This window comes from Sander vitreus, chromosome 6 (assembly GCF_031162955.1).
Source record: "Sander vitreus isolate 19-12246 chromosome 6, sanVit1, whole genome shotgun sequence".
Taxonomy (NCBI): domain Eukaryota; kingdom Metazoa; phylum Chordata; class Actinopteri; order Perciformes; family Percidae; genus Sander; species Sander vitreus.
Genome location: NC_135860.1, coordinates 16,176,696 through 16,204,025, shown reverse-complemented (window position 1 = coordinate 16,204,025; position 27,330 = coordinate 16,176,696). Strand labels below are relative to the sequence as shown.

Genomic DNA, 27,330 nt, shown 5'->3' with positions numbered 1-27,330 from the left:
ATCTACAAAAACTTCAAAACCGTGCCACACATCTTTTGTTATTAAACAATAACTCCGAAAAACATCCTTTCGGCCATCAGCCTTCGCACTACACGATTCCCTAGTACATCTGATCTCAGGATATATCTGTATATAGCTTGCAAGAGTTGAGTAAAAAGATCCTGGACAGAGCGTGAAACACTCCCGTGGGATGACGTTAAGTCCTTCAGACTGGTGTGGTTGGTTGTGGTTGGTCCTGTACAGTTTCAGTCACTGCACACTGAACGCGGTCATGTCTGATGGTAATGGTGGTAGTGGTGGTGGTGGTGGTGTTCATGGTGATGGTGGTGCTCGTGACGCTGGACCACAGGGACCACAAACCCTGGGCTCCCAGGTGGACTGGACGCCTGCTCTCTCTCCAGGCTTGGTAGTACAGGGGGTTGCTGCTGGGGGTGGGACTGAGGGGACAGCGGGGTTTTGGATGGGGACATGGCCTCCCGGGCTTTTGCCCTAAGGCGTTTGCTGTGACTGTATTGCAACGGGTGCTGGTGGTGGCCAGAGGATTGTACTTGGTGTGGCAAGTGGTACACATCCTGACCCCCATGTCCTGCTGTGCTGCCACTGTGCAGCATGCTTTGCATAGGCGGGTGGTAGCCGTGACATTTAGTGGATTTGCTACCTCCACTGCCCCCGTTATTCCCTCCACCTCCCTTGTAGGTTCCTTTGGGAGATTTGACAAAATGTGTACCCTTGCTTCGAGACTCCATAGGGTTGTAGCTATCGCTAATGACCTGTGAGCGGCGCTGATGAAGAACTTGGGTTTCTGGTTCTTGGGAGCGTGAGCGGCTCTGGTTCTGGGAGCTCCGAACATGAGCCTCCTGGGGAGGGGTGGTTCCTGAAGGACAGGCAAGATACACAGGGTCATTGGTTTATACAAATTATTGTGATTTATAACACTGTACTTTGAACTACTGTTTCCTCTCAGCATCCTCATAGTCAACTCTTAACCTGTCATTGTAATATAATATAGCAAATTTGAGTCGACAACAACAAGCAGGTTGTTAACACAATAAAAAAACACTTACCTTCAAATCTGGAGGTGTAGTTCTCTATACCAGCCAGGTCCAGGTAGTGATTCCTCCTCTCTGTGTTCTCATCCACACAGTAATGCTGACCCTCGGTGGCCTGCGCTTCATTGCTCTGCCCTTTGCTGCTAAAAATTGGTAAAACACTCATGATTAGTGGACTGTCAATTATTTACACAATTCATTTGCAAGAATTATTACAACACACACAGGCCAGCCTCTTAGCACAGTATACTTGATGTGTACTGACCTGACGTAGGAGGACAGCCGCTTGTCAGCCGAACGCCCCTCCTCTTGGTGACCGCGATCTGAAGAGGTAAAATACAAGAACTGAGACCAGGAAACGGTCAGCGACATCCACACTTACAGACTGAAACACAGTCAATCCACCTGCACCATTACAGTTTGCTGCTTTTGCTGTTTTACACAACCCATACCAAAAAAGCCTTCAGAGGAAATCCGTTTGAGTAAAAGAAGTTATGACATTAACAATGTAAATTACGTGTTTGGCGAGTCCAGAAATATTGGTAGACAATGAACCAGGTAATGTGAACAGAGGAACAATCTAAACATCTGAAAATGTACAGAAAAAAAGACAGTAATGACACCAATGGTTGATTGACAAGTGTTCACTGTACACATCATCTAAAATCCACAAATATGCAGGAAATGCTGAGTTGGCTCACAGCATATTGGGATAATAAATCATGTCTGAGATATGATGCTGTTTTAGTTGTCATTTACCTGTTCCTGTTTCTCTTCTGTGGCACCTGGGCTCTGGAGTGACGGTCAGTTTGACACGCAGAGTCTTGCTCTTATTATGGCAGGGGTGATTCACAGAGGCATCCACCACATCATAGATAGTGTGCATCAGGCTGGACATGTCCTATAGTGACAAATAAAACACAGTTAGTACAGTTGAAAAGGACAGATGATCACTATTAAGAAGACATGGCACATCAAGGAGCACAGATAGAAAAGAACATCACTGCAGGGAAAGGCATGAAAGCTAATAAACACACATCTTTTGTAACTTTCCCACTGTTGTCAAAGTCGTAAAGCGTAAAGATCCACTCCTGACGGTTGTCATCCTCCACAGAAACATCACACTCCAGGTCCTGTGGATACAAACATCACCATACTTAATACACATAAACAGTTGGAAGGTTTCACTCTACATATTTTAGTCAATAATAAGCAAAGCAATAATACTTCTACTGTACAGTATATCAAAGACAGCGTTTATGACAACAGGGGGCAGCATTTAATCTTCAGTCTGATTCATAAACATTTTTCAAAAGGAAATGAGTGTTGTTTTCCTTCATTCTGCACGGGACTTTACAGACAGAGAAATAAGTCAGGGTAGTGGGCCCTGCCACTTTGACCTTGTCTTTTTTCCTTCTTCCAGGAAAAATGAGCACAACCACTATTCTCAGTTACAACTTTTTGGCAGTAACTTTGATTCAGATGTATCTAGTAACATGGCCATAATTGGAAAAATAAACATCTGGAATATAGGCCCTGCTGCAGGCATGGTGGAAAGCTGACACTGGCAGTGTGCATTTACAAGGGAGGAGACCCCTGGGAGAAAGGCAGCCCTTTATGGTTCTATAATATCTCCTCAGCTCACATAACCAGGAGTGATCACCAAAGGGCAGATCTAAGCAATTATTTTAAACATGCAAGTCTAAAAATTACAATCTATTTTTTCTATTTATTGGTCCCTAAATTTAATCAGGATATGGTCTGGAGCAGTGTCAACATACAGACAGATGTTCTGTGCACAAGGTGAAGGCATACAGCTGCGGCCAGGACCGAGGTTACCCACCATGCATTTATTTTCTTACCTATGTTTAAATCATTTTCACTCACTGGAACAAATTTTTTTTTTTTAAGATTACTTTTTGGGCATTTTTAGGTCTGTGTTTGACAGGGCAGCTGAAGACATGAAAGGGGAGAGAGAGGGGGGAATGACATGCAGCAAAGGGACGCAGGTCGGAGGTGAACCCGGGCCTGCTGCGTCAAGGAGTAAACCTCTGTATATGGGCACCTGCTGTACCAACTCAGCTATCCGGGCGCCCACAAAAAAAAACTATTTTAACACTCAGGTCTCTTGACCTTTTTCTGACCCAGGTTCTCAGACCATCACATAGCTAACACACACAAATTATCAGTAAAGTAGAGTCCCATTTCACCTGAGCTGTATGGTTTTAGAATAACTTTGCATCTGGCCTGGGTCAGAACCTTGGAGCTTTTGGTGAGTCTCTGTGCCACCCGTTTGTTGAATATTCATGTTATAATCATATCACTTATACTGCAATTGTTAACTCAACCACATTACAGCATTGCAATTATGCCAGGTCATATAACCGCTTACATCCAGACTGATGCGTTTCTTCCCGGGAGCTTTGGTCGAATCTCTAAGTATCTCCCGCACTCCGTCCTCTGAGTGCAGGTACTGCAGGTAGCTTTCACAGCCCTCAGCCTTCTCTGGAGGAAGAACCACTGTCAACACAGGAAGACACATTTGAGTTAGTTAAACACAAAGAAAACCTTACAGAAATTGGGCACAGTTTTGTGTGCTTCAGTTAGTTACACAAGAAAGGAAAATCTCTAACCCTCACATCATAAACTTTACTTAGATGTTGATTGTGCCTTTGACAGCCCATTCATTTCCAATGAAAACTGCTCAGCAAACACACACACCCTGTTTTGTACTGTGCCAATAACATGCATTTGTGTTGTTCTCTGGCTTCACAAAAATTAAACCAAAATTTGCTGCTTCCGCAAATTAAAATAGATAATAAATGCAAACAATTATACATACACCTGCTTTAGGGTTGTTTTATGAAAGTAATCATACCTACTAATGACACATACATGTTCATCTATCATACAATGTTAGTAAGTATGTTACTATATTGTTTTTTGCAGCATAAACTATTCAAGCATTGTTTCAGCGTGAAGCTTATCGATGAGTGAGAAGACACCCTTCTCAACCTACCCTCTAGGGGACAGTGTTGATCTGTGAATTGTCCTTCCTTCAGCTCACCATTTGGAAACCCCTGGGACAAGGAAAGAAATGAGAAGAGAGGGGGGGTGGTCAGAGATGTAAGTGAATCTACAGTTCAAACCACAGACACAGAGAAAACAAACAGTTCCAGCTAAAGCATTTCCTACTCAGATGAGAGGAGAGGGCTGGAGGCTCCAGCGCGGCCAAACACTTTGAACATCTGCACGCTTATTGTGTTTCACTGTCTGGGACACGGGGAGTGCAGCCAAAGCCGAGCTTTCAAGATTTCTCCAAGCCCTTCAAACGGAGCCCTTGCATCCATCAAAAAAACCATAATGCACTTCATCGCCCGAGCTCTCTCTCTTCGCCAACCTGTTTATTCTCATCCTGTTTGACATGAAACTCAGTGAGGAAAGTTTGACAGAAGAAGCCCAGAGTTTAGGGAAACATTTTGTTGTATTTCTCATTGAAAACTTGACTCTGAGAAGTTTGGTTTATGTAAAACAAACCTCACAAAGAGCTCTCAGCAACATGTGTGTATTTATTTTGAATCGAGAATAATTGCCAGATGGAAATTTCCATGCAGATAGGATGGGACTGATTAAATACACAATTCAATAGCCATAAAACAAAAGCAGGCCAAAGGGGTGGAAGGGGGAAAAAAGCTTTGCTGTCATATGTGAATAATCTATATCCTGCATAAAACAGAACCACAATATGTTCATAACCATCCCACACATGTGCTAATGCAGAGGCACGCTGAGGCAAAGGCAACATGGTCTCCATGCGCGTGCACACACAGCCATTCTTTAATTACAACAGGATTGTGGAAACAATGAAAATTAAGTGCAGTACAGCCCCTAAACCACAGGTATTTTATATTAACAAATGATTCATCTTATTTACGTCATCTCAGTCCTCTAAACTGCTCCACCCACACTTTGAAATACAATCCCACCAGATTGAATCAAGGAGGCCCAATGAAACGAGACAAATAAAAAACAGATAGATGATAGAAAACAAAGGAACTCCATGTACCTTCAACAGAGTTGAGGCTCAAGCGAGAGTCTGAACATCTGCATGCGTTTAGGTGAACGAGCCCCCCTTTTCCCTTCCCCTACTCCTCATTTTCAGAGTAATGACAGCACCAGGGCCTGTAGTTCTATTTAACAATCTCAGAGCCCGTGATTATTCCTCACTTCAGAGGATGATACCTCCAGCCTGTAATCTGGCTGTGACCTTCACCGCTGAAATGGGGAGCGGGTTGAGTCTCCAGGTTCGGACACCCACTGCAAATTGGCCACCGGAGACACTTTGGGAGAAAACAGCGAAAAGAATGGGAGTTGAGCCTTGGGGAGAGGGAAACAGGAGAGCGGCAGGAAATAAGCGGGAGGAATAAAGAAGAAAGAAAGGAGCAGAGGAAAGAGGGCACAAAGGGTAAAAGGAGGGAAGGAAAGATAAGAGGAACAAAGATGAGAGAGGAGAAAAGCAGATAAGAGTAGAAGCAGAGGAGGATGTGGTTTGTTAAAAGGGAGATATGGCCTATCTATTGCTTACTCCAGTCCCTGAGAGCTCAGTGGGAGAGTTGGAGGTGGGTTTATATAGACTCTGGAAGGCTTCTGGGAAAGGTGGAGACAACTGGTACTGCTCCCTGGGCCCCAAACAAGCTGCAGTCTGCAGTTTAATCACCAAATACACACCCTAGAAACCAGACAAGTGTATTTGCATCCCTACACAAAAAACACACATAGTTTCCATCTTTTGTGGTTTCTGCAGCCAAGTTGTTGTTTCCTTTGTGCACTGGATGCTTTTATCTCCCCTCTTTGTAGCGCAGCCCCTTAATAAAGGCCAGTGTGTAAGGAAGAGGGAGTTCACACTGACAAACTGTTCTGCAGCTCAGAGGAACTTCAAAGACAGCCATTGATTCTTCTTATCCTCGTTCCCATGAGGGTGCAGAACAAGGTATGAGCACCTCTAAATGGAAGACAGGATTAAACGTTAAATATAATGAAAGAAATCAATCAACCAACTGCCAAAAGTGAATCTTGTCTCTAATTAAAATTCTGATATCAGGATGCGTCTTGCTGTGTGCACAAGGAGGGGACCAGCAGGGCTTGTGTTGAACACATGGCTCCCCCTCACCACCACCACCACCTCCACGCTCATTACATCCATCGGGGGAGCTAATGAGAGAGCAGGCTGGGTCTGACCGCAGTCTGCATTTTAATGTCTAAACACATGGCATCTCCATCCACATCGCCCACAGTGTCAGGCTCAAATCTGCCCACCACATGTGTAATTAACTGCTTTCTGGCATCTAGCTGCTCTCATTCTTTCACTATCAGATCACAAACTGCTCTGTAGGCTACGCAAATGTGTTAGCATTTTGGAGCAAAGTGTTCCTTTTTTCCACCAGTGGTGTACACCTAAAGCCTGTGATATACAAATCTACAGTGTGTGATATTAAGTGATATTAGATTATTAGTGTGGGGGAGACTGATGGAAAACTGCATGTGTGGGATGGATGCTTAGACTTGAATGACAAGATCATAAGGTATTAGATCTCTGTTTTCTTGTTTTTTTGAAAGTGCACTGAAAATATGCACTGACAGTGTTCCATGTAAACAGTCCAGACGCCTTGACATAAGAGACAGACAGAGAGGTGTGTGATGTTTGTTCCTGGTTAATGCAGCAGTTGTGCCAAGCTTTCCTAAAGCCTCAGCCTACTGCCAGACTTTTATGTGGGATAGGGTAACCAGGGGAAGCTTTCATAGCTCCCTACCAGGTGACATCAGACATCCCCCAGCAGTCTCTCTCTCTTTCTCTCTCTATGCCTGCCTACCACCCATCCTCCCGCTGGGAAACACTGCACATCTTTGTTCTCACGTCCCCCTCTTCTTGCTAACCCCCTAAATATAAGTACACACACTTCTTTTAGTCCATTCTTCAAACCATACGATGCACAACTGAAAATTACATATTCAAAAACGGGGAGACTATCATGAACATTGTTTGCATAGTTCCTCTGGCCTTGGGGTATGAAATATGGCAACTTGAGATTCAGATGTCTGCATGCGTATCCAAGTAAAAACATATGCTGGGAAAAATACAAACACAGGATACTGTCTGGATGCTTCCTCAGAATCCTCATATACTTTTAAGTTTCTGTATGTAGTTTTCTGGAATACTTAAGATACTTTTTATATAAAAGTGTAATTAGTTTAAAAACATTTACAGTACAATAAGGGCTAAAACCGTACATTTAATTCTGTGTTTGTGTCTGTACAGTTTGTTGTCCAAAACAGATCAACAATCTCAGTTATTTCCGTAATTTGATGCAGAGAGTGTCTTGGGAGACAAATACTGAGCGGCTAACAGTGGGAGTTCTCCAGAAATACAAAGTCACCTGGAACTGACACTTAGGAGGGCGCTACAGGAAAGCCTTGACGGCCATCAGCTGACCAGCAATCCCGTTTCCACTGGCCAATGATTGGGGACGATTGTGGGGTCCCCCACTGATGAAAAGAGAATTGAGTAGAATCAATATAAAGAAAGGAACACCAGTTCGTAAACAAACTGCATATTCTTCCCCACAGAATGAAACTGGAGAGGGAGTGGGGCCATTGAGAAATAAAAGCCCTCCATTCCAGAAGAAACCAACCTGGCCTTGACTCAAAACCAGATGTGAGCGGTTACGCTGAAGAGAGGCAGAGTAAAAGAGAGGGAGACGAGGGCTGGAGAGAGGAGGGAAGGGGCTGAAAATATGGTGAGCTAAAGAGAGAAGGCCAGTTGCACAACTTCTGTCTCTTCTCTTGCAAGACAGTAAAAGAACAATATGTTGGCCTCTCTTGATGGCTGAAGAGAAAGTTCTCTGGTTCATCAGGCATCAGCTTTCAGTCCAAGTCAGGGTAATTATGGTGCTCAGAGTCAACAGAACAGATTGGCCTCAGCTAGTATTAAATCTCAATATTAAAACTAACAGCACTGCATATACTGCTGGGTTTCACGTTCAGCCTTAACCTTACCTTTTTAATCCTTGCCATTACTTTTTATTATTGCCTTTGTACACTAATTAGATTATTTTATCTATGTATGTGCCTTGACATGTCTTTCTATGAATGGAAATGAGATCAGAGCAGAATGCCATCCTGTCATCTGGACTGGACCCATGTGGCCAAGATGGCCCAGATATGTCCCTTTCAGGGTAGTGGGACTCTCTCTGAGGTCAAACAGGAGGCAAAACCTCTCCTTTGGCAGGACATGAATCACCAGGGCGAAGCCTCTTCGGTCCTAGTATAACAACAGCTGTGGGGAGAGATGAGCATGCTTGCCTGTCTATGTAAGAGCAGCACGTAAACCACTAAAAGTCACCCGCTCGCCTTCAATCAGTGGAGACTATCTCCTAAACTCTGCACGCCCCTCCAGTCTCCTCCACAACCTCTCACTGATCTTTCTCTCACTGATTATGACCTGCTGGATGGTATAAACAAAGATTAGCATCACTGGCTGACCACCCTGCATCTGTCACCAGTGCTGTAATCATCTTGCCTTCATTAAACTGGGCTTTGATAGGAGTCTGATGTAATGGACTGCCCTCCTCTCAGCTGTCACACAGGCAGCTACTGTAGGGACTTGGAAACCATGTGCTTCATACCAGTGACTAGAATCACACTCATGAATCTGGGTTAGGCAAATGTATTAAATTATAGACGTAATAGATCATAACACTATTTGATCAGTTAATGAAAAGAGAAAAACACAAAGTGGCTTTCATGGTTCACTTTATTCAAAACACAAAAAACTAAAGTAAAGTCTAAAATGTGGTGCCACACACATTATGACTGCACCACAGAGAGCATGTTGCTTTAACTCAGAGGTACTAACTCTGCGTGGACTTATATATGACCAATGTCATGTGTTATATGCACTCAAACATTCAAAGATCTACCCAAACAAAGGTTTAGCGAAAGGGGTTCTTTTAACAGTCAGAAGTTTGTACTTTATTTTGTAAAATCTCAAGACTTAAATGTTTTTGCTTGAAGGTTTCAAGTCTTTAGAGGGTGAAGTCTCACAGTGGTCAAGTCCCAGGCTGAATCTCAGTTCTCTTAAATTGCATCCACGGTTCCTTCACTTGCTTCCCTTCAGGAAATCATGCGAGGAGAGAGAAAACGAAATGTGTTTTTAAAGGGATGAGGATGAGACGTTCTTTCCAGCGCCATTTAAGCTGCACAGCTTCCAGGAAGGCTGCTCTCGTGTATCCTCACTTATAGCTCCTTGGAGATCCCTCCTCCCTTCTCCCTCCTCTCTCTTTGGGGCAGGAATACGAGCTTTGAGACAGCCTTCAAGAAGGAGGGCCAGAACAACTTCCGGTTCAAGTGAGGAGCGAGGCGTGAGGAGCTATCAAATAAGAGCTCTGAGATTCAGCCCATGTCTCAAGTCTACATGTCTTGTGATGAAGCATTATAGTTATGTATGTAAGAATCAAAAACTTAACTTAACTTAAACTTAACTTACTTTGTTAAATAATTGCAAATAAACTGCCACTATCAATGTTATTCATTATTGACTCTATCAAACATTATGGTGACGTCTTTAATTATCTACATAACCGACAGTCCAAAACCCAGCATTGTTTTGGCAAATACGCTAAATAAGTGATTATTCCAGACTTATTTATCTTTTCATCTTTAAAATGTACTAATATACTGCAGCACCAGGCGTGTAAAAAAATAAATAATAAAGTACACGGAAACTAGACAGGAAACAAAGAGTCAGGATTTCAAACATGCAAACACACCCTGACAAACAAGAAAGCAGTGAGTACACAAGGCGACGGCATATCAAAGCCAATGTGGGACAGGCGGTTAGACTCAAACAGGATGTTCCTCTGTTTCTGGCCTCCATGTGAAATTCTGTAAGCTCCCGCGCAGGCCCCCGGCTCTTAAGCCCGGCCAATGGGGAGCACGCCCAGGCCGATAAAGCTGAGGGGATTTGTTCCACATTCCAAAGGCCCTTTAAACAACACAGTGTATCTGAGAATGCCAGGTTGTGGGTGAGATGGCTGAAACGCCAATGACATTACTGTCCAAAGCAAGTCCAAGTGTCCAGCAGAGCAGCATTTGAAACTGATCAGCTGCAATGACCTCATGTAGCCAGGGATATAGTATAAATCGACTCTTCAAACTGGGTGTCTGTCAGTTAGAAGTCAACAAAGCTTTGTAAGCACCTCTCCACCTTGTCTGCTTCTGCTGGGTACAAAGCATTTCAACACAATCACTCTCACCTGTGAGGGTGCTTTTTGTGTACTGTAGTTAGTGTCAGGTTTCCAGCTGTCTGTCTAGTATTGAGATGTCAGTTATAATTGCTCTCACCTGTGAGATAACCACCAACACCACTGTTTTCACTGCTCGTTTTGTTAAGCTGCAAGGGATTTAAGTCACAGCTTTGAAAACCAGGTCTGGCAGTTCATAGGGGCGAGGCTCTGTGGTTGGAGGCTGGTGGAACTACAAGCCTTTCAGTGCTCCTGTGGGGACTGAGAAATGTAAACAAACTGTGTTGGGGAAGGACAGCTGCGCGCCAGTGTGGAAGAGCAGCAACATTGCCAAAGCTTTACATTTAGAGTGGCTCACAACCTTTTTTGTCTGATGTACACCCTCAGCCCTATCAGATGAGCTCAAGTACCTTTTTCATCAACAACACCCGTCTCGTTTCAAATATGCTCTTATAGTCAAATCAAGTTTGCAATTGTACTGCTAGTGGCAGAGGTTCAACCTTTTATCCATGACTTTTAACTATTTCAACTGTTAATCCATATATTTAGCTAACTTTTTCAACAGTTTTTTTACAGTACAGTTAGCTATTTTAAGAGTTTATTTATTTTTAACTATTTCTTCTTCATAGTTCTTTTTATTGAATTTTACATTATACAACAACAACAACAAAAACAACATTCCCACCACACATCAAACATAATCAACCCCCCTGCTGTCACTCAAGAATGAGACTCTGGTTAATATAGGAATGTGTAACATAGTATGCAAAAACATCACAGCGTACGCAATGCAAAGCAGAACGCAAGGCACTTAGTATTGCACAGTGAAGTTGAAATGTGAAAAGTCATTAAGGCCCAATAGGCGGTGAAACAGAGGCAGCATGTCCGGTCTCAGAATGTCAAGAGTCACATCCAGGTGCGTATTAAGGGTCAGACACCAGTGTCTGTACCAGTGTGGAGGGTTTATGTCAAAAAAGATCTCCACACTTTGATACATTTCTTTTAAGAGCCCCGTAGCGTACATCTGATTTTTTCAAGCTTCAGATTAGACAACACATCCCTTATCCAGTGGGAGACTGAGGGCGGGGCAGCATCCTTCCACTTTAAAAGTAAAAGGGTTATTTTTAACAATTTCAACCATTTATCCATTACTTGTTGCATGTTAGCTACCCATTTCAACTTCTCTGCTCCATTGCTAACAGATTTTCACTCACTCTCAATTGCAACATGTGGTGGCAACTGGTTGATGGGCAGTTTAAACACCTATTTTTAATCCTGGATGGCTGTATATTTTCCTCTCACACAAATAAGTGGATATATTATAAAATCATATTACAATTTTATTTAGTATTTAAGTTAACAGAGTTTACTTGAGTTAGTTGAGTTTTCACGCAACCTACAGAGTACACACTTGAATGATGCTGCTGTCTAACTCACAGTGACTTTTTGGCTGCTCACTTAAATCTGAGGTACGGGTGGATGAGCTGCCTGCTGGTTTCCTGAACATGTCTTCCAGCAGGATAAGAACAGGTTCAGGGTCAAAACCACAGCTCTACCGTCCACTAGTTACTGCTCCCTGTGGGTAACTTACACAGAGAAGCACAGATCCATATGACTGACCATGATAAGAGGAGCTTTTGCAGCCGTGACCAATAAGCCGGTAATGTAGCATGAACTCGCAACACATCCATCTGTGAGGCACACCGGGCAAACAGAGACGGGCGACTGTTGTACTGTACTCTTATTGCATTCAGCCCTCAGGGAGAATTAGGCTCGCTGGTCATAGACTGCCAAAATACAGAGTTCTGTGCAGTAGGATGCAACAAATAACCAAGGTAGGCAAGCAGGCACACAGGCAGAGCCCCTAATAACTCATCTGCAATAGCCTAACTATTCTCAATGACACTTGCCAAACCTCAGGTCCCAGGAGACAACACTTGTTTGCATAATTGGTACTGTTCCTTGATACTATGAAATATTTAAGGCTTTGGGTGAAAAATGTCTTGGCTTTACAGACTGCTGCACATTTCTTGACATTACATCTGACATGGAGAAAAAAGAGCTGCTAAAAATTCAAAGTGCTTGCACCTCTTTTATCTCCTGTCTCTCTGTGTGTTGTTGTGTAAAGCCTCGTTTTATACTTGTGCGAGACACAGTGACGTGGGCCACCTCATACGGCGCACGAGCTACGAGCATGCACAAAGGCATTTATGCTCAACGCGTTGTTCGTTGCAGCAAATGTATATTCTAAAGAAACGATGATTGAAAGGTTGAATATCCTGTAAAACAATTTGATTCGGCTTCCAAAATATTTACTCAAATGTAGATGTTTAATCCTGGGACATATTAATAGTAAAATTAATTCATTATTTTACTTCTTAATTTAGTTCAATTGCTTTTATCAGTATTTGTGGCAGACATGTCTGAAAAGCCCGCTGGTGCAGCAGGTGCCTAGTTACAAAAATTTGGAAGTGCACAACCAAATGGCAACTTCACGCTTAACGAGCATTTGTAGCTTGCGCGCCCTTACGCCAGGGACACCACGGCAAGCATAAACCTAGTTTAACTCTCTCTGACTGTCTCCTTCAGCCAGTCAGGATTGCCAGTCTCAAAGACCACGAGAATTCTTGACACTGCAAGAACAGGCTTAATTCCAAGCTGTGAAGTTCCTCACAGTCCTGGAACTGGACAGCGGGTCATCCCAGGGTCAAACCAAGTGTTTTCCTGAGGATTCCTAAAAATACACTCCTGCTGGGCACAGGAAGCAGAGGAGACTCCATGATATTCAGATGATGTGAAGGAATCTGACCTGGATATGTAAAATGGACCATTGCCAAAGGGCCAATGGCTGTAATGCTTTGGCATATGATACACAACTTCCCACGAAAAGGGGACAAAGTTGAAAGCTACAGATGAACAGATGAGAAAAAGAAAGTAGCACATCAGCCAATTACTGATGCACCAAAACCATGCATAGCTCATTCATATTTCTGTTGAATTATTCTCAAAGAAAATTACTGGTCGAAAAACTAAAAAGGATATGAGGGTATGACGAATATTTTTTGAAAACATAGCTACACTACAAGAATGTTAAAGCCTCATGGTGCAAACAATGAATTATAGTTTTTATTTGTGACGCATCACAAAAATATGTCAAGTAGAGATTTTGAGACCGCAGTCTGCGAGACTGAAACATCTGTGCTTCTGCCTTTTGGACTGAAGCTGCCATGTGTGTACTTTAGTGACCTGACAGACTAGCTGTGTGTGTCTGAAACACTGTTCCCCAGTGTGAAATTCTGGAACGTAATTCATCCATGGCACAAGCAGAGATCAAAAGGCTATGGTGCAGAGGGCAGCTCAGCAGAGCGCACAAAGAACTGCTGCTTTCACAGCCATAATTACTGGAAACCAGGGCTGTGAGGCAATGTGAAAGAGCATTTAAACATGAGCTCAGTTAGCTTAGCTTAGCTGCTTGTACATTCTTATCTTATCTCAGGTATAAAGAGTCTGATGGAGTCTTGTTCTCTATCACACAGCACGTCTGGAGGCAGTCCACTTAAAAGCACTTAGTGCAACACTTGATATTTGATAAAAGTCCTTGAAAGACGATTTTTTGCTTCAAAAAGCAGAAGGGCTGATGTGCAATAACACCTTTAAAAGGTGTACGATAATCAGGTTCTGCCAGGATAGAGTAGTTCTCAAAGCTGAGCACATGACACTGGGGGTAAAAGTTTAGATATTCTGATACACTGGCATTCTTGTAGTGATAGGATCAGTCACCCCCTATCAACATGAAGAAGTAGGTGCTGGTCATAGAGAAAGATCTTGCAGAGCTGCCATGTCTGAGCTGTATTCATTTATAGGCAAATCTACTGCCTACTACTGTTTGTACCACAAACCGTCAAAAGCAGACTTTTATGAGCAGATGTGTTTTTAACAGTCTTTTTTAACACAGTTTTAACACATTTTGGTTCAGTGCAAGCTTTTTGTGAAGCTAAATGCTACAAAAGTCACTCAGCTGCAATATTAGAAACAAAATCCAGATTTAGAAGAGCGCGTTTTCTTAGTGAAGCACATCCTACAAGCAGATGGTGTCTCTGAAAGGCTCTCAGTGAGGGGGGGGGGAAGCATCTCAAGGAGTACTGCTGTTTATTTGAAACGAGCCTTTAGGTAAACAAGTTACATGAAACACACAGGGCCAGGTCAGCTTTTGAAGTGGACGGGGCTCAGGAAAGAAATGGGTGGGGGAAGAAAAGAAGGCTGCCTTCAGAGGAAATGAGAACAGTGGCCTCTTTCAGCACTGTTTCATCCTCTCCCTCCCTTTTTGTCACATATAGAAAAAGCACAAAAGGTGTTTTGGTTTATAAATACACCAGTGCAGAATGTGAGAACCGCTGATTTCTTATTTCTCCTAAACAGTAACCTAATTAGAATCATTCTGCAGTCATTCTTCCCCTGAATTAAATCCTCCTGAAAAATTACCACCCATGACAAAAATAAACCACCTCCTTTTAATGGAGACCCATTGAGGGTTTCGATGAAGGGAACAGGTTTGTGTAACAAATGCAAGTTTGGAGCCATTTCCCATCAAAGAGGAATGTGATGTGCAGAAGGAGAGCCAGGCCTGTGCAGTCTGCCGAGCCTGGATCAGAGCTTTGAAGCTGCTAGTGTGTTTCAACAGCTAACCACTTTCAGATGGAACTGTGGCGTTTTATGAGCTGAGTAATAGCGATACCTACACATGTGCAGGCTCGGGGTCCCAAAGAGGGGGAGGCTCAGCTCAGAGCAGAGAGAAAGATGCCTAACTCCTCGGGGGTCTGGGTTTGGGTGTGTTTGATAAATCTTGTGCTATGGTATTTTGTATGTGAAATTGGAAGACAGGAAGATGGATGTTGTGTAAAGTATGTTCACCTATGAACACAGTTCTGCTACAACTCCACATTTTTTCAAGATTCTTGAACATTAAATGAACTTAACAAATTGACTCCTTGTATGGAATAAACACTCAAAATCATGGAAATATCACGAGTGGAGTGTATAGTAAAAGCATAACGCCATGGCAGAATGCTTGATCTATATGTAAAGAATACTTTGAAAAGCAGAGGCAGCATCACAACAATAAGTAACAATGCCAGCAGCTCTGAGTGCCTTCCGCTGGGCTTATTTTATTTTTTATTTTTTGCATACAGGAAGCCAGAGTTTGTGGTGTGTGGTGTTTCACTCTCCAGTCTCAAACCTAGCAGGGCGTCAGGTTCAGGAATGTGGAACAAGAATGAAGTTTCAAAGCATTCAGGGGTGTCTCTGAAAGCTTTTTGTACAAGAACAACACAGAAAGTGAATGTAATCCACCAAAGGGCCATAAGGAGATGCATTTTGGCATCACAACATGAGGATTGTTGATGACAAACGCAAAGGTCTAACTACATTTTACATACATTTTAGAGATTATGTGTATTCTGGCAGTGCAGTCCTTATTATGTTCTGTCCTTATGTATCTGGGTTTTTTTTTTTTTTCACAAGAACACCAAAAGTAGAGGTCAAGTCATTCATATATCTATCAGTGTATTGTGCTGCACACTACAATTTAGTTTCCCCTGTGCTTGTATTGTGGAATATATGGCAGGTCAGCATCTGACCTTTGTGGAGACAATCTCAAGTTTCCACTGGCTCAATTCGTAGGATAACAAACTCATGTACAAAAGAGGAATCCCCTGTCCTCTTTAAACAAACAAGAAAAACCTCAGCCTCTCTTTTAATCTGCAAATACTTAAAGCAATAAAATATAGATATACATTGCGTCTTCTAATAATGTTTAAGATATACATTGAGTCTGAAGCTTTCTCTGTGTGTGTGTGTGTGTGTGTGTGTGTGTGTGTGTGTGTGTGTGTGTGTGTGTGTGTGTGTGTGTGTGTCTGGGCTCCACAAATGCACTACACTCACTGAAGATGTAATTCAAACAATGTAATCAATTAACAATGGCTATAACAACAGCATATAATAACAACACCAACAACCATGGCTGAAAAAATACAATATTCCCTTGGCTGCTCTAAGGCTTGCAAAATGAAATCCACTTGGAAAAGAGCTAAAGCTTTCTAAGGGGGAACAGGGGTTTATGTGGAAACATACCTTACACACTAAAATGTAATAACCTTTGAGTCTCCCGGTGTTTTACTTGGCTGGGAGACGCATAAGATCAAACACAGACTTGGATCCAGCAGCCTTTGCCAAAAATGTCAGCGCTAAGCACTGGGCTCCAGCTTCAGGTATTTTCTTTCCCCTGGCATGGAGCAAAAGCAAAGACACAGACCAGTGTTAACCCTAGGCGGGGCTGCCCCAAACAGCCACCAGCACACTAACCATGAAGGGGAAGTGAGGTCTCCCTGCTGTCATCACTGACCATGCATGTCTAGGTCATGTAGTGTCACTGAATACCTGGGATGGGCTCCATTCAGGAAGTTGAGATATTCACAATTGCATGCTGGATGACTTGCTGCAATCCGGTCCTGTAAAGCTACACTGATCTCGCTGAAATACTTAATCAGATATCTCATAAATACTATGAAAAGCAGTGACAAGAAGTGACTTCAAAGCAGCGCTGGAGGGACTGAGATAGCTCCACAGGCGACAGAGCGTTATTCCATGTGTGCAGATCCAACAATGAAGCGAGCGACTGTCATTTCTCTTGTCTAAATATATACTATTCTCTAGATTATTATTTATGCCATCATATATCTGCCACCAATATGTGGATGAAATACGGTTGTGTTATATCTATTTTGATAAAGCTATTTTTATCATAACCTTGGCAAAAAACTAGACATTAAATATGCTACATTACATGCATATATAATGATTCACTCTCATGTCTGTACAGTAAATATGAAGCTACAGCCAGGAGATGATTAGCTTAGTTTAGCAGAAAGACTTGAAACAGGGGTAAACAGCTAGCCTGGCTCTGTCCAACAGGAACAAAAATCTGCAGCCCAACACCTTTAAAGTGCACTAATTTAAACGCCATATCTTGTTTTTTCGGGGACTATTTTGTTGGCAGGGCGCAGTGACTTCTTAAACAAACAAGATATAACGTGTTAGTTAATGACCCGTTGGTGTGGGTGGAAGCCCAGTTTAAGAAACAGATCCTGATTTTTGAAGGCTTCTCATACACTAAAAAACACTGCACAGCGGTTTATAATACTGTGACAGAGGATTTTACAAATCTGGTGGCAATAATATTTTGTTTTGACGATTGCGAGGTAAACAGTAGAAACTATGGAATGCCGTTTCATTCAATATTAAATAAATGAATAAATACATAAATAAATAAATAAATACATATGCCTTTGAAATACATCATGAAATAAATAAATGAGGCAATAAATACATACATAATTAAATAAATGTAAATATTCATATATAAATGAATCAATTAGTTAAATAAATATATTAAAAGGTTTTACTTTAACTTAGTTCATGGTACTTTTATTTCATAAGTCCACGTTTATTTATTTCAAGAGACTTTTATTTCATAAATCCACATTTATTTATTTCCGTGGACTTTTATTTCCTAATGCCACATTATATTATACTAATAGCAAATAGCGTTCATGGTACAAAGTAATCTTGCATGCATGTGATTGGCCACCTCAGCAGTTTGCTACATGACGTTGCATTGCATCAACAGTTGAGCCAGGTTCAACTTTTTTGCCACAAGACCCTATGTTTTTTGCCGGAGACCGTGTTGGCAACCCCGCTGCACCACCAGACTGGATCCTTTCAAATTAATGTGAGAGCTGCGTTTTTATACAGACTGCTTGTAGGAGATATGTAGATTTAGTTATCTTTGACATAGTCAGGCCAGCTGTTTGAACCTGTTTCCAGTCTCTATTCTAAGCTAAGCTGCTGGCTTGTAGCTTCATATTCACTGTACAGCTATGAGAGTGGTATTGATCTTCTCATCTACCTCTCGGCAAGATGAGCGAAAACCAATTTGTGGGTAAAGCAGAAGGGTGAATTACGCGAAGACGACAACGCAAATGTCTAATTGGAGAGACGACGAGTTTTGTGAACTTCTGTCGATTAAGTGAGAACACATCTGACACAGACAATCTCCTGTTGTGTGCTACATGTGTGAAAGGGAAACTTCGTACCATGTTCTCCTGACATTGTTTGGAGTTCATATGAGAAAACGGTTACTGTGTGTAAATTATTGTAACTGCACATTTGTTTTGTAAAATGCACCAGGGTCAATGGGGGCCCACAGCTGCCCCCTGGTAGAAAGTAATCTGTCTGTGGTTTGTGCTAAAGGATTGTGAACCAATGTGTGATGACTCTTTGATTCCCCCTGATGGCCAGGGAGAGGCCATGAGTGCAGGTCACAGGGGAATTAGGGTTAAAGTAAGCAAACTGCTTCAAAGTACTTCAGACCGTATAAATATCCTCAGAAAAATAAACATTTAATCTGCCTGCAGTGTTTCTAATGTCTTTCTCCATTAGGCCTCGGCCACATAAACCACTCTTTGCCGCATACATTCACTCACAAACACACGGACAGAGAGTAAGAGAGGGACTCGACCTCTGACTCACAGGTGATACACACTCCAACATGAAAGAATAGCTAAAACAAGCATCTCGCACTTGGATGAGTGTTGGAGCCAACCAGGTGATGATGTTTACATTGACAGAGGGGTGAATGTTTGTTCTGGACAAATGGCAACTAACAAAGAAAAAAAGGCGGAAGAGAACGGTGTGATTAAAAGGTGAGATCAATGGTCAGCTCCTGCCTCCCCCAACAATGCAGTGAATGAGGCAGATGAGGTTCTCCATTTACTCCCCTTCCTCCACTACTTTCAAAACCCCTCAAATATCTCCCCCATGAAGAAAAAAAAAGCTAAACCCTGCACTCCTCCTCTTTTCCTCTTCCCCGCCACCCTCTCCCACCCCCTTCCCACCACAGCCCCTCTAACTGCTCCAGGATTTTTGCTGTACAAACCAGGAACAGATGTCTGCCGGGGCCGTGCTGAAAGACCCCGCTGTTCTGGATGCCAGCCACATGCTTTTCATTCAGAGATGAAGGCTCACAGCTCGCCTTCTTGTGAAGCCAATTTCCAAAAAAAAGAAGGGGTGGAAAAAAACAAACTCTCCAAATGCCTTCAAGTCCCTTCAAAAGCAGTACATATAGGAGCACACCTTTTTGTTTTCTCTCCGCCATGTATTGCTCTCTGGTAGTGGCGCATCAGGGACAGGCTTTTTTTGTCGTTTGTCAGGAAAAGTCATGAGATGTTGCTGACAGGAATATTTCTTGAGAGAAGTCTTCAAGTACTCGAAGACTTCAGGAGCTACACCATAGTGTATATATATAGTTTTGAGTTGTGTGCACTACACAACTCAAAACTAAAAAAGGACTGACCTCAGTTTTAAACTTGTGGCTGTGTATTGAAAAATAAAAGTCATTCAGGGCCACAACCTTAAGATTACACAGATATCCCAGCCTCAGCTCCAAATCAAATACTGCTAACTCAAAATGAACATGGTGACTAGAAGATATACCCAAATGCCCAGCGGCAAAATTGTCCAAACATAACATCTATTTTGAGCAGGATTGCCAAATGAGGATTTTTATATAAGGGGAAAGTCTTATTCACAGATTCCAAATGAATGTTAAAAAAACATTAACTTACAATTAGTTGAGTGAGCTGCTTGGGAACTCTGCTCTTAAACTACATTTATTATTGAGGGGTGAGTGCTATGTAACTCTCAGCAAGTCAAAATAAATTTGCGTCTTGGAGCTTTTGGCACATCATTACATCCAACTGAATCCCTAACCTTTTTAACTTCAAGTGTGATATTATTAACCTTTCAAAGTGGAATAATAAAGCTCTTTGTTGTGGAATTTAAAATGTAGACACACTCCCTCTTCACAGGCCAAGTCTGTGGGAAGTTTTGAGACAAAAGATGGTGCTGAAAGGCTGAATTAGCCTGTCATTATATTGGCATCCAAGCATGTCTGTTTGAAGCTCCAAAATGAAGCTCTGTGGTTGTGTGTGTGAGGGTTCTGCACTGTTGATGTGTTGATGTTTCCAGAGGTGAAACAGTGAACCTTCACAGAGCTCTTCCACAAATGAACGCAGGTTTGGATAAGTACAGGGTTAGGAGTTTTCTGCAATTTTACATATTCAATAACAACAGACTAATTTTTTTTGAGGGTGGGGTGGGCAATTATACCTTTGATCTGTAATATTTCTACATTACACCAGGTGCTTGAACAGGTAAGACTTGTCTTGAGCACCTGCAAAGAAGTGTCAAAATCTTGATGACTGTAGCCAGGATGAGCCAAGTCATCCTGCTGGATCAAGCTCTCTTTGTCCACTAATACCACTCTTTAAAGAGCCTATAGGGTTACACACTGAGGGCAACCTGCCAGCTGAAATGTTGAATCATGGTTTGCAGCAATATCAATATTTAAACGGGTCTTTGCATCCTTTGATCTTTTGTTATTACAAAGGATTCACATGTTATTGCAAAGCATTCACAATTTGTTGAATAGAAATGACCGCTTTGCTGAGGAGATTCACAGGTTTACACAAACTGATGTTGGGCACAGGCTATGTTAGCGCTTGTTTGTTTTTTTTCTTCCTGGTTTTGCGCCATCCCTCAGCCCATCCCCCAGGACAGGGCAGGGGGATAGAGGGGTGAGGGTTCGGAGGCTCCACTGATATCAGAGCCCTTTTATAACTCCCAGTTCTGCGCTTTGAAGTCGCAGCCAGACAGCTCAGGAATCCTACTCCCCCATTTGACAATGAGGAGGGGGATGGTCAGTGCTAAACAGCGTGTTTGGCCAATCTTCTGTAAAAAAAATCACAAGTCATTTTAACTGTCCCTGCCACTTATCAACCAGGACTAAGTGGTGAAACTACTATCTGGTGAGATCTATATGGTAAAACACTGAAATGCCTCTAAAAACTTCTTTTTTTCCCTTTAAAAATGACATAATTATTGCTATTTTCTATTTGACTTGGACATGTTTAATCATGGTCTAAACCGCAGACATCTAACAACCTGTAATCCAATAATTATATCTGGAAATGCGACAATGTAATCCGATCCTGGTGAAGAATTAATTAAAGACGTGGGATCAAAAGAGGAAATGGTGTCACCATCTTACAGTGGAGATAAATTCTATCTGTGTTGAAAGTCAGTCTGTTAGATGAGAAACTATACAGCATAAAAAAACATCCCTGGGGACATCATCCATCTTAATATTAATGTAAACATATACACTCATTTCAAACAGCATGAATAGAGCTGTCACTGTATACGAACAGGCAGTCACATATTGCGTCTGCGATACAATAGTGGGCATATATGCAACCTATCGTCATAGTATCAATTTAATTCATGATACTGGATTTGGCATTTGATACTTTGCATCAGAGCTGCAGCTAACCACATTTTTCATTGTCAGTTAAGCTGCAAATTATTTTCACATTAATCAATTATCGTTTGGTCTATATAATGTCAGAAAAAAAGTGCCCATTACAATTCCCCAAAGTCCAAAGTGCTTATTTTGTCCAAAACTCAAAGTCACATTGGGGAAAGTAAAGCAATAAATCCTCTTGATTGAAAAGCTGGAACTACAGAATGTTTAAGCAACTATGTATCAGTTAATTAGCAAAGTATTTGTTGATTAGTTTTCTGTCAGTGTAGCCTACTATGTAATTAATCGACTTATCATTTCAGCTCATACTTTGCATCATGCTTTGGGTTCTGTTACACCCAGCACATTATTACCGCTTCCAAAGTGTCTGCTTAAAACTTTGATAAAAAGTGATGTAGAAATGTTACTTCAGTTAACAGTAATATGTTACACTTCTCCAATACAAAAATCAAAACCATATAAGACTTTCTTTCCATTTCTTTTGACTGGCGATTTCTCACATTCATAAAGAAATAAAAAAAGAATCCCTGTAGTAGAATATGCAGCCTGAATGATATGGCAAAACTACTAGTATCTGTTGTAACAGATGTGACTGTATTTTGGTTTGTCCACCTCCTCTCAACCAATCCTAAACTTCTCTCAAAGAGAGCAGGAAAAGTAAGAGGCTAGTTAGCTAAATGCTGATAGTTATCCATATGGGCGGCAGGTAATGTAGGCTCAAATATTCCATCCTACAAACACGGACAGACAGCTATCATTGGTACTGTATTGTGACAATTGGCGGGATAATTCCCACATTACCCAAACATATTGAATGCACCCTCACTGCCCAGAAGCCATCAATCCCCACCCAAGTCTCGGTCATGGTTACACTAGTCTATATCCTTGACGTTCCACTTCCGGGATTTCTCCAGTGCCGCAGGAAATTCCACCGGATGCATGTATTTTTCCGTTTCCTTCCGCTTTCTTTGTGTTGGAATTTTAAATTCGGTGGATTAATGAAGACTATTTTTGACTGCTCCTCTGCATGGTTAATTGAGACAGATAGTCTCTGGCAAAGCGAGACATGTAGATAAACCTGACCACTAAATCAACCCCACAACACTTAAACCCAGGTAACATAAATGCACACCCAAAACATTAACAGAACATCATTAGAAAATTTTTCAACGAAGACAGTAACCGTTCAGAACACAGTCCAATGAGCCTTTGCAGTGCTTCAGCGCAGAGCACAACGGCTTCCTGTCGGCCGTTACAGTATTGTTAAGGTAGTGTCGGGAAAAGTGAAATGGGTGACTACATAAAATATATTGATGACAATGTCGTAAATTATATTTTTCAACACTGAGCCTGCTACACGTCGAGAGTGACATCACAAAAAAAGTCAAAGCAGAAGAAATAATTGATGCTTACAATGCCAAAAAGAAGCGGTGCATATTGCTACATTAAAGCAAGACTTGGTTAATTTTTTAAATGACTGTAATGTATTGATATGGCACGTGTGGAAAATATAATTAATATTATAATCTGTTTTATTGTGTAACCTCTCAGTGAAATATTCATAGTTCGTAGAGCTTTTGATTGTGAAGAGTAACGCAGAAGTGTTGAATTCTGACATGTGTTGCCATTGTCTGTGTACATTATTCGATTAGGCTCTAAAAGAGAAGAGGTGTAATGCCGTCTCGGTTCAGAAGTTGAAATCCTTGTTTTTTTCAGATGGCCATTAATCCAATAGATCTCTAAACAGCTGGCTTTCTTTATTAATTTGGGAGACTGATAAGGTCTTGGTCCCAATAACATAATGTATGGTCTTATTTTTGAATATAAAGTCAAACAAGGAAGTTTATTACGTAACAAAATTGTTGTGTCTTTTGGGCAATTATCATATTCACAAGGCCAGATTTCTTCAGTTTCTTCCCAGCACATACGTTTTATGGTGAACTTCAGACATTCTTTGACTCTGTATGTAAAGTATTTAAAAAAAAAGCTTTAAAGACTTCTCATCTCATGAGGAGCAATATAGATAACATTGCCACATGATTTAAGTTGGTTATTTATTTTTATGAATAAAAAATGTAAGCTGTATTTTTATGTGCACATTGGAAAAAATACTCCCTGTACAATGTGTTTTTTTTTCTATTGTAAAAAAATACTGTGTTAATAAAGTTTGTTAAAAACAAAAAAGTCTAAAGACGTGCTCAACGTAACTGGTCCTCCTAAGGACAATCTAAGGGAAAATTCCCACATTACTTGAATGCACCCTCACTGCCCAGAAGCCATCAATCCCCACCCAAGTCTTGGTCATGGTTACGCCAATATTCTGAAATATCCATAGGTCACAGAGCTTTTTATTGTGAAGGGTAACGCAGAAGTGTTGAATGCTGACATGTGTTGCCATTGACTGTGTAATGATTAGGCTCTAAAAGAGAAGAGGTGTAGTGCCGTCTCGGTTCAGAAGTTGAAATCCTTGTTTTATTTAAGATGGCTATTAATCCAGCGATCTCTAAACAGCTGTCGGATCAAAAATATAAGGTCGTCATGCAACGTTACGGATCATATCCTAGTTAGCGGCAACGAGCGCGCCCTTTTCCACGGATAATATGTATGCGGTTTATCTACCTCCCTCCCACATTAGCCTACCCAAACCTCCACCTCACCCGTTGCATATAGTTATCCAGTTCTGGTCTGTGAACGAGCCTCTTATGTAACCAGCTAATGACACAAAATAAATCAGGGGCCTGACTTTGATAGAAGCAAGGGAGGGATCCACCTACTAATAAGTGCCAAGCTTATTCCTTTGGTGGTTTTCATTGAGGGGAGTGTGAACTCAGACTCCTCTGAAGCAGAGTAAAGTTCTTTAATTTGCCATGAGTGGGCGGTTTATAGCCCTGATATAATCCATAACTCTTTCACTATTACAACCACCCACCTCACAGATTGTCAGTACCTCTGTGTGAACATTTCTGTCTGAAAGCTCGGTAGGCTACTCTCATACCCCGCAAAACGACACGCTAATTGAAGTGATGTAATGTTATGCCACAGAGGGCTGCCCACTGGGAGCCGCACTAGAATGGGAGGCATTGAGGAAAAAGACACAGCTCTGAGTCATGATGCCAGCAGCCACAAGAGCAAACGTTATATCTCTCAGTCTGAGAAATGACTACCTTTCCATCCAGTGTGTGTGTGTGTGTGTGTGTGTGTGTGTGTTTTGCTTTGCCAAGCAGCTTCACACACGGGGCTCATGGCTGTCATAGCCCATCCAGTGATGCTGGCAGGGGAATAACCGCTGCAGTGTTGTGCCGGAGCCAGACATGACAGAAAGAACGATAACAACCTACAACTTGCATGTCTTCACACATGCTTTATGAATACAGTTTCCCTTCCCCTCAAGTCAAGATGTTCTCGGCTCACCTTTCAAGAAGAGGGAATGTAACAACTTTGAAGTGCTTGACAGGCTCATCCCATCAGAAAAGGAAACACACGCTCGCACGCACGCACGCACGCACGCACGCACGCACACACACACACACACACACTTTTGGAACCACCTTTCCAATAGCCTAATGCATTTTGTTCATGTAAAACTGAACATGAATGTTACACATGCAGCGTAACAAAAGGGAATGCCATGGTTATTTCTAAGAGTAACTGTCCATATTTTACCATTCAGACAGAACAGGATGAAAGAATCCTCTTTGCCAAAATTAATTTAGAAATCTTCTTTGATTTCTATTGGATACTAATTTTTGTATTACTCTTGTAAATGCTTTGTAGTATTAACACTTGTTTCCACACAGTCTTACTAGACACTACAGGAAAAAAACCTTAATAACCGTACCGTCTTTTCAATTATCCTAATTTAATTTTAATCACTGATAAGAAAGAGAAAATACAGCCAAAATTGCCTGATACCTGCATGTTCTTCAGCTTGTGATCCGTCGCGCTGTACCTCTCACATTCCTCCATCCCTCTCCGGAGGAAGGCGTTCACAACAAAACTGTCTCCTGGAGAAAATACACCGATCAGCTGATATACATCTCAAGCTCAACCTATAGCCTATATCAGATTATCATAATTCATAAAGGCTCATTATACAAAATAATCTATGTTTATTCTCACCTTCAGGGTTTTCTCTGCGCTTACACGCTTCAGATCACCAGAAACAGGGATGCAAAACAGACAATTGTTAGTTTTTGTAAGACTTTAATCGAAATAGGCCTACCTAAAAATGTGTCAATCAGTGCTGAAAAACTTCAGTATTTCTTACCATGTTTTGACTGAAGTTTCCCCATTCTTAAGTCACTCTTCCCTGGATCAATAAAGGTACTCCGATGTCTGCTTCAACATGGTCACATTGTGTTTGTTCTGCAAGAAGAAAACTCCAACTTCATCCAAAGGCAGGTAATTAAGTCGCGTGATCATTAAGGCATCAGTTGTGTATACGTGTGTGTGTGTGTGTATGTGTGTGTGTGTGTGTGTGTGTGTGTGTGTGTGTGTGTGCAGAAACAAGATCAATCTGTAAAAATGATCACTGGAGGAGAGAGGGCAACACTCGCTGTCTGTCTCTAGACTTCCCTTCAGTCCAACTGAATGTGGAAAGCGCTTTGAACACAGCAGAGATCCCGGCTCTGTCAAGATAGACAGAGCATGTACGGTACTTCCGGTTAGTGCTTTTACCAAACAAAATATCAATATTGATGAAAATGTTGCAACCAGTGTTTCAAGTATAGGCTACACATTAAGAAAATGGTGGGAGAAATGTGTACAAAATGTATGGAATAAAAACAAAGTGGGTCCAAATGCTTGACTCAATCAGACATTTAATTATAAATCTACTTAACTATAATTAAGGATTTCTACCTTCATTTCTATATTTCATGAGTGTTGCATTAATCATTCTGTGTTCAATTAATTGTTTTTAATAATTGATTACTCACTCTGTCTTAAAAGAGTCTCTGAAATGATAACAAATAACGAACACATTTTGCACATAGGCCAAAGTTAAGTCTTAAAATAGTTTATGGCATTTTAGAGGGGAAAAGAATGGAGTACACAACATTTATTAGTGCTTGTGTAAAAGTGTTTGTTTTCTCTTATATTATTCTGTTTGCAGTATGATTTAATATTAAAGGATTACAAATCAGTAGATGTGCTCCAGACTTTTCTCCTCTAAAGTGTATTGTCCTTGATCTGAGGGGCGCCTAATTCAGCTGCACATTGCTGGAATATGTGTGGGAAAACTTTGTCTGAAAAACAGTACAAACAACAACAACAAAGTTTTCGGTTTACATCAAGACTTAGCAAATTCTCACACTTTATGAGCTATAAACAGCATGCTGGTTACTCAATTATGTTTTGATTTCTAGTTGAAATACAAATATAGGCCTACCACTATTTTGAAAAGCGCTTTCATTGATTTCCGGCCATATGTTTTGTTTAAATTGACGCAATGAACGCTGGTTTGGCTGCTCATGTGTCGTAGAATGTGAAACCGCGTCCTCTGTTGGTGTGATTTTCCCAACAGCTCATGGATTTCAAAGTAGAT

At 41.5% G+C, this 27,330-nt stretch overlaps 1 protein-coding gene across 2 annotated transcripts; it reads right to left on the bottom strand.

The window, feature by feature from the left end:
* Positions 1 to 44: 44 nt before the first annotated feature.
* nkd2b (NKD inhibitor of WNT signaling pathway 2b) lies at positions 45 to 26,374 on the bottom strand. 2 transcript variants are annotated; one of them, XM_078253094.1, is made up of 10 exons: positions 26,053 to 26,374; positions 25,905 to 25,931; positions 25,698 to 25,789; positions 4,069 to 4,129; positions 3,442 to 3,569; positions 2,087 to 2,182; positions 1,809 to 1,950; positions 1,315 to 1,372; positions 1,065 to 1,192; positions 45 to 874 (listed from the first exon to the last, which is right to left on the bottom strand). In XM_078253094.1, exons 1-10 carry the CDS (start codon positions 26,075 to 26,077, stop codon positions 270 to 272), a joined length of 1,362 nt encoding a protein of 453 aa, XP_078109220.1. In that variant the 5' UTR covers positions 26,078 to 26,374; the 3' UTR covers positions 45 to 269. The 2 variants fall into 2 exon arrangements, with proteins under 2 accessions (XP_078109220.1, XP_078109221.1); XM_078253095.1 differs by having other exon boundaries at positions 1,065 to 1,189.
* Between the last annotated feature and the right edge of the window lie 956 nt (positions 26,375 to 27,330).